Genomic DNA, 8550 nt, shown 5'->3' with positions numbered 1-8550 from the left:
GAATAAGCATGAGCATCTGATTGATGATCGAGACTTATCATTTTAAGAATATTACCAACTCTCTAGTATGCGATCATCCTATGTATTATCTCGGTGTGGGGATATTTTGATTATATAATCGTATAGTCTTTATCGATTTGGTCGGCAGTTCGGATTTTATCAAGATAATCCTAATGATATAGAGGGAACTTCACCTACCGTCACTTTCTACAACGTGTATACCATTTTAGAGTCTAAACCAGACGTAGATCATTGTCTCAAGTGTTCTTACCAGCCCACATGTTGTAGCCATACAACCACATTGATGGGATTCAAATCTCGAGCAGAAGCGTGTGAACACCTTGCATTCTGCAAATCTTACCTAAACAAAATCAATGTACTAAAACAGAATGTGTGTACAATAAACATGTGAAATAGCATGTTTTAGAGAAAGGAATGAACCATTCTCACCTTTGTAGATTCCCAAGCTTCTAGAACGATCCTCTCGATATTCCAACGAACGTCTCCTCCAACGATCTTGAACACGAGCGTGTCCTTGAATAATCTTGAACATAACCACAAAAATAATTTTATTATTCTTAATGATTCCAATAGAAGGATAGGTGGTATCCAACTATTAGAAGAGGGTGAGAAGGAAAAACCTTTAGGAGAATAGAGAAGACTTCTTTTTGTGACTTAAGGAAAAATTTACACCATCAATACTCTTCCAAAAGGGCCATGAGGAAGACTTTATATAGATAAGGGTCAACCCACTTCTCCAAATCTTTTTTCAGTTTTTTCTTGTACACAATTAATTAAATAACACTTATTTAATTAATTAGCACATTAATCAAATAACTATTTATGCATTAAATCCAATTTAACGTATATATATTTAATTATCATAAACATCATATGTCTATCATAAACATCATATGTGGACCTGTAGATTAGAAGCTCCAATGATATGAGATTAATTGGCTAATCTCATTAACTAAGCTAATCAATATTCATTAACTGTGGATACACTCCACTAAAGACCCACAATTGCACTCTTTTTACTATAGATATATTTTTGTATCCACAGATATAGACCAATAAGAATAAGTTAATCTTTCACAAGTGTTCGTAATTCCAACTGGGTCAAATTACCGTTTTACTCTTGGGTTAATTTTGATTCTGTAAGTACTAGTGTTCCTTTAATGAACAACCTATTTATGGTTCAACCAATAAACATAACCCCTCTTGGGTCAATGAGAGGGTAGGGCTCTTCGTTCAAGTCTCGGAGACACCACTTAAGGGAACACTTATCTACTTACCCTGAAGACGGGATGAGTGAATTCCATCTTGTATTATTATGTTCCGAACTCTCTACTCGGTCTTGTTCCCCAAATGGTAGGCTTATTGAATCGGCGAACTGGCCACTCTCACCCATACAAATCAAAGGACAATCCTCTCGTGAATAAGAGTTCATAATATACACAAAATTAAGATTAAGTTGCTTAAGTCATCCTAGTGAAACAGAAACCTAACCAGTCGGTGTAACATCTAGTGGTTACTATTTCACGATCCAGTCTTATGCAAACTCATTGTATAGGATACCCCTAAAGGGATCGAATCCCAGAGTGGAAACGTTGTGAATGTCTTGCATCCCGCAATTCAATTTTTACAAATTCAGTATACTAAAATAGAATATAAACATCTAATATAGCATGCTTTAGGGAAAAAGATTTACATCATTCTTACCTTTGTAGATTCCAAGGTTTCACGAACAATCCTCTTTAAGTTCCAACGAATGGATCCTTCGACGATCTTGATCACGAATGATTTCTTGAACAATCCCGAACATTATTGGGAGAGTAAGGAAGTTATTCTCTATTGAGAGAAAGAGAGGAGAAAGGGGTTTTGGAGAGTAGAGAGGATTCTATTTGTGGCTTAGAGAAAATTTTGCGTAATAACACTTGTGTGTTGTGTATTGTCAGTCTCTATATCTCCTAAAGGGGCTATAGGGAGGTCTTTATATAGAGAAGGCCAAGCCCTTTTCTTAATCCTTTTCCTATTTCCTTTTTCCATAATTAATTAATTAGATAATACTTATTTAATTAGCCAAATTAATTAAATAACACTTATTTAATTTAATTTGTACATTAATTAAATAACTATTTATACATTAAATTTAATTTAGTGTATATATATTTAATTATCATAAACATCGTATGTATATGTGCAATACCTCTCTATTAATTAATTCTTTGTGAATCTAATTCACTTAAATTAATCAATTGAATCTTATTCAAATATTAATTTCCAATTTAATTCGAATTATAAATCATATCTATAATCAATTATATATTAATCACATTAATATATGGTTTTCTAAAATTAATTTAAACAATTCAAAGCATTTCTCTTAAATGTCCTCTAGTGAGCTAACAAGGGACCTAATGGACTTGTAGATAAGAAGCTCCAACGATATGGGATTAATTGGCTAAACTCTTTAACCAAGTTAATCAATATTCATTAATTGCGGGTACACTCTACTAAAGACCATAACTACACTCTTTTCACTATAGATATATTTCCGTATCCACGCATATAGACCAATAATACCAAGTTAGTTCTTCATGAGTGTTTGTAACTTCAACTAGGTTAAATTACCGTTTTACCCTTGGACCCTTAATTCCTTAAGTACCAGTGCTCCTGTAATGAACAACCTGTTTATGGTCCAACCAATAAATAGAAACCCTTTCTGGCCAATGAGAGGGTAGGGCCTTTGTTCAAGTCTCGAAGATACCACTTAAAGGAACATTCATCTACTTACTCTTAAGGCAGGAAGGAGTGAATTCCATCTTGTATTATTATGTTTCTAGCTCCCCACTTGATCTTGTCCCCGAAATGGTAGGCATTATTAGGTCAACGAACTAGTCACCCTCACCCATATAAATAAAATAATAACCTCTCGTGAATAGTAGTTTATAATATACTCAAGATTAAGACTAAGTTGCCTAGGTCATCCTATTGAAATAGGAGCCTAACTAGTTAACGGTGTTATAGCTAGTGGTTACTATTTCGCAGTCCAGTCTGATGCAAACTCATTGCATAGGATACCTCCACTTGTATGTCAACTACATGAACGCATTGGATCAATGCGTTTATTCAAATACAAAGTGGGTCATATCCAGAGTGTTACTAGAATAAGGTACCCAGCCTTATCCCTATACTATAGACCCTTTAGGCTATATCTTGAACATTAATCCATGTATGTGTCCACATACAGTTCAAGAATCGTAAGACAACCTTGGATGTTAGTTTATTGGATTTAGGGATATTAAGACAAAAAAAGACAAGTAACATAAATAATAAAATTTATTGAATTAAAATTTATAACTCTTTACTAATGATGGTCAATTAATAACATTTACTATCTATGAGTTTTAGGACATAAAACCCAACAAACTCCCACTTGAACTAAAACTCTAGTTAATGGGTTGTACATGATATCAGAATCCAAAAGGCAAGATTATTGTAAATAAATACAATAAACTAGGGCATCCACATACCCATTACACATCTCATACTTGCCCTAGATTATACAATGTACATGTCTCATAGACCTAGATTCTCTAGATGACCCTCAAACGTTTTAGTTGAAAGAGAGCCTTCGTAAAAAGATCAACAATGACTACTGATCCACTGCTGTCACAATATTAGGTGACGGGCAAGTTCATATTTGGAACCACTTCCAAATCGCTTAGGAACTTTCTAAGCCAAACTGTTTTCTTTGTTGCTTTTCAAGCAACTGTATACCTACGCCACACTACAGCTCCCTTGTTCAGGGTAAACACTGATCCTGACATGGATTTCTTATCCTCGTCAGTTTAGAAATCAGAGTCGGTGTATCCTATAAGGATCAAATCCTTTGCTCCATACACCAGCTTATAGTCTCTTGTTCTCCTAAGATACTTGAGGTTGTTCTTAACTGCAGTCCAGTGGCCTAACCCTTGATTGAACTGGTACTTGCTGACTGTTAATGTTAGTAAGGTACCTTACATCATTCCCAATGAGTAGGATATCATCCATATAAAGTACTAGAAAAAGCTATTTTATTGTTGATGATTTTCTTGTAGATACAAGGTTCATCGACGTTTTGATCAAAATTAAAAGATTTGATCGCTGTATCAAATATAATGTTCCAAGATCTGGATGTCTATTTCAACCCATAAATGGATCAATTCAGCTTGCAAATTTTTTTCTCTTGATCTCGGGCTATGAATCCCTCGAGTTGAGACATAAAGATATTCTCTTCAAGATTTTCATTCATAAAAGCAGTCTTGAGATCCATTCTCCATATTTCATAGTCATAATATGCGGCTATGGATAAGAGAACTCTTACAGACTTAAGCATAGCAACAGGGGAATAAAGTTTCATCATAGTCAACCCCTTCCCTCTAGGTATAACCCTATGCTACAAGTCTAGCTTTAAAGATCTATACCTTTCCAGTTACATCTCTCTTTATTTTATAGATCCATTTGCACCCTATGGGTTTTACCCCTTCAGGTAGATCTACAAGATCCCATACTTAATTGGAGTACATACACTCCATTTTTAGGTCCATGGCTTTGACCCATTGGTCCTTGTCTACGTCATTCATTGCCTGTTCAAAGGACAATGGAGTCTCAATACCATCATCTAGTATGACAACCTAAGCTTTAGTTATACCCAAGTAATGGTCAGGTTATATCAGAACCCTCCAACTGTGTCGAGGCACGCTCAACGATTGAGAAGGACAAGACTAACATGAAATGTTGGCTTCTTCATTAATTCCTGATGAAGGACCAGTTGCATCAACAACCCTTGTTAATTCTTCAGCAGCTTTAGTTATACTATTTTGCTTCGTGGTTTGTGATCTCTCATGTGGTCTTCCTAAAAAATATAGCGTTTTTCGATACAAATACCTTATTTTCTTAAGGGTCATAAAATAGACCACCTCTCGTTTTCTTAGGGTAACCCACAAATTGGCATAATCTTGAATGAGGTTCTAACTTCTTAGTATTTGTCACTAACTCATGTGCAAAAATACCCTAGATTCTGAAGTAATGTAAACTTGGTTTACCCCCCTCCATAACTCGAAAGGTGTTTCAGAAATACTCTTTGAGGAAACATTATTTAAGACGTGAACTATAGTCTCTACTGCATATCCTAAAACAAGTTAGGCTATTGAGCATAGCTCATCATAATGCAAAACATATCTAATAAGGTTCTATTTTTTCTTTCTGATACACCGCTCTGCTGAGGTGTACCAGGTACTGAGACTTAGGATTGAATTCCATGTTCTATCATATAATCTTGGAATTCTAAATCCATATACTCTGCACCTCGATCAGATCGAAATGTTTTAATTGTTTTACCTAATAGGTTTTCAACTTCAACCTTATACTCTTTAAACTTTTCAAATGCTTGAGACTTATGTTCCATTAGGTATAAATAATCATACCTTTAATAATCATCTATGAAAAAGATGAAGTATTTGTACCCTCCTCCAGATTTTAAATTCATTGGACCACAAAGATCCGAATGTATGAGCTCTAGAGATTCTTTGGCTCTATAACCTTTTCCACTGAAAGATCTTTTAGTTATTTTTCCTTTGAGATAAGATTCACATAGAGGTGAATCAAATCGTGTCTTTAAATTTCTTTTCAAAAACAAAAATCAAAGAAATGGTGGGTGTTTATTCCATATTGAATGTCAGTTTGTGAAATTGGAGTTTTCAAGTTTTGGCATTAGATTTATTGTTTTATTCCAATTAAAGTTGTAAAGGTCTGTTGTTTCTTGGCATTTAATTCTTGTTATCGAGTCTGTAAGTCCGTGTCGATTGTGATGAAAGAGTTGTTGAGAAGATCGGTGGAGAGCAGAACAAAAACGAATTAAGAATGAAGCACAGAATGCATCCTATGCTAGAGTATTGCAATGATGCCCTTTACGTTGTAGCAAAGAAGGCTAGCGTTGAAACGCTCCAGCCAAGTGTTGCAACCTTGGACGTTTTCTAGACCAACGTTGGGTTTGAGGCTTTAAGACGGATTTTTGCTGCATTTTATTATTTTTGAATATTTATATATTATTTTTTATTTAATTCATTAAATTAATATAATAAGATTATATTGATTTAACTAATTTTTAGGATGCCAAAATTCGATCCAAATTGCTTTTTATTTAATTTTACATTTAATATATTGCATATTGTATGCCATATAGAGTTATGACAATTTAGAAATGAAGGTATTTAAATGTTTACGTCAATGAATAAAATTGTCGAGACAAAAATTGATCAAGGACTAGTGTTATGTATTTGTGTTGGATAGTGCAATAGCTTGTAGTATAAATACACAGGCCAGTACTCAAGTATATGGTTAAAAGTTGTTTTATATATAAGGAGGAAAAGAAAAAGAGTCTATAAATTTATCGAAGGTTTTGAGGTATTAAGAACTCAACATTTTGAGAAGAATTTTAGAAAGAATCATAAGTCATAATCATTTAGGTAATACTACGACTTGATGGACTAGGTAAAGTATGTGTAATGGTATGAAGGATTCTTTTGGAATATTTGGCGAAGTAGATGTCATTAAAGGAAGCTAAAATAGTTGGACATGACCTTGGGGTTAAAGGGGTTAAAGCAAGGTGTTATTTGTTTAGGTTGAAGGATTATTTTAGTATACCTAGACTAAACCCTGCACTTTATTGTGATGAGGAGATCCAAGTTATGCAAATTTGAAGAAACAAAAGTCTTTTGGAATTTAAAAGTATGCAAATTGGCAAAGGAGAATTCTACAAGATGGAAATTCTTAGTGTGAAAGATAAGACTTATAGAGGAGTTAAGTAAAATATAACTTAGTAAAGAGATTATGTTCCAATTGGACAGTGAAAAAAAAGGAAAAGAAAAAAGATAAAAAAAGAAGAGATGTCTTGAATTTAGTGGTTTTATCAAAGGTAAGTGTAAAGGAGAGAGAAGTATCCAAGGAAGTTTACTTTTTGGAAAGAGAAAGGAATTTAATGTGTTCAATACTCCTAGTTAAGTATGGTTTGGAGGCAGGATATGAGGAGTTACAAGTATTTGGTTTGGCGTAAAAGAAAAATATCTACTGATCATGTGGGACTTTGGGACAATATGTATTAGATGGAAAGATAGTTTACATAGATGATTTGGTATGGAGCTTTGTTTTAACATAAGAATCTATTGCCAAAATAGAAGGTCGAGAAAGGATAAGCTAAAATGGAGTTACTAGTAGCAGTAGATTATCGAGAACTATTGACATGGTATGTTGAGGCTTCATTAGTCAAGAGGTAAATCATTGAGGGCATTAGTAAGATTTAAGGGATTTTGAGTTTGTGTGCTAGTTGGAAACGTGAACTAGAAAGACCATCAAGTTGATTGAGAAAAGAAAATAATCCAACTCGAGGTAAACAATATTGGTATATGTACAAAAGTAAGTAAGTTGGATCTTCCAATATAATCATTGGTATAAGGGATAGACTTGGCAATAAAGTTTATTGATAGTAAGAAGTTACTAAAAGTGGGTTTGGAGCATTACAAGGTAGTGTGTATTCTCTTGTATGGGAATGAGTTAACTAGCGTTAGGGAGTACGAGTAATCCGAGCTAGGACTTATGAATCAAGAAGGTTTTATCGTTAAAAAAAATGACTTCAAGGATCAATTACGGTTATTACGAGGTTATGAAAATGTGTTATCAATTGACTTATGCTTTAGCATCCAGGGACTTCAAAACCTCATTCTCGGGGGGAATTCTAGACTCGTTCACAGCAGGGTCTAAGTAATGATATGTGATTGTTACAAGCCTAAAGAATAATATGAGGATGGCTCAAGCAAGTTTTATAGCTCATGACAACATAGAGCCTCATGATGAGTTTCTCACGAATGTGAGACTTAATTAGACAGAGTTATTCTCAAACATGTAGATCTTAGGAAAGACATCACAGTTGGCGCTTCTAGAGTATAAGTAGTTTTCATTTGACTAGATTTGTTCTAGTACGTATCTTCAGATAACGCATTATATAGCATGACTAGTTTCTTCACTACACATATGAAGTTTTCCCTGTGACATGGTAGGCTCAGATATATGTTTTTAGTATATAAGACTTTCTTAACTTCATGACCGTTTTCACAGTTCTCAGCTCGGACGTGTAGAAGTGTTGTGGATTTTCAACATCTTAAGATTCATAGTTATTTATGGAAGGGGTTGTTACACCTCTTTTGGTACTAGTTTCAGCTATGTCAAACGATGACCCTCGTTTTACATCGAGTTTTTTTTTTTTTTTTTTGAAGAGTCTCCAGTTAGCATTGGGTACTCGATTGGATTTTGGTACAATTTTCACCCATAGACTGATGGTCAAATGGAACGTCTGAACCAAATATTGGAAGATATGTTGTGCACTTATGCACTAGAGTTTTCAGGGAGTTGGGACTCTCACTTGAATTTAATGGAATTCGTAATATAATAATAGCTACCAGACTCCATTGGCACTTTGCCTTTGAGGCCTTATATGAGAAGAGTTGT

At 34.3% G+C, this 8550-nt stretch overlaps 1 protein-coding gene across 1 annotated transcript in view; it reads right to left on the bottom strand.

The window, feature by feature from the left end:
* Nucleotides 1-267: 267 nt before the first annotated feature.
* LOC120090826 (secreted RxLR effector protein 161-like) overlaps nucleotides 268-8550 on the bottom strand; it is a 29517-nt gene continuing 21234 nt past the window's right edge. Inside the window, exons 3-4 of the mRNA XM_039048534.1 lie at nucleotides 451-544; nucleotides 268-348 (exon numbers count right to left, since the gene is read on the bottom strand). Coding sequence (XP_038904462.1) covers nucleotides 268-348; nucleotides 451-544 — 175 coding nt within the window. The remainder of the gene's footprint in view (nucleotides 349-450; nucleotides 545-8550) is intronic.

The sequence above is a fragment of the Benincasa hispida genome, chromosome 11 (assembly GCF_009727055.1).
Source record: "Benincasa hispida cultivar B227 chromosome 11, ASM972705v1, whole genome shotgun sequence".
NCBI lineage: Eukaryota > Viridiplantae > Streptophyta > Magnoliopsida > Cucurbitales > Cucurbitaceae > Benincasa > Benincasa hispida.
Note: the sequence above shows the minus strand (reverse complement) of the source record. Positions and strands in the feature narration are given on the sequence as shown.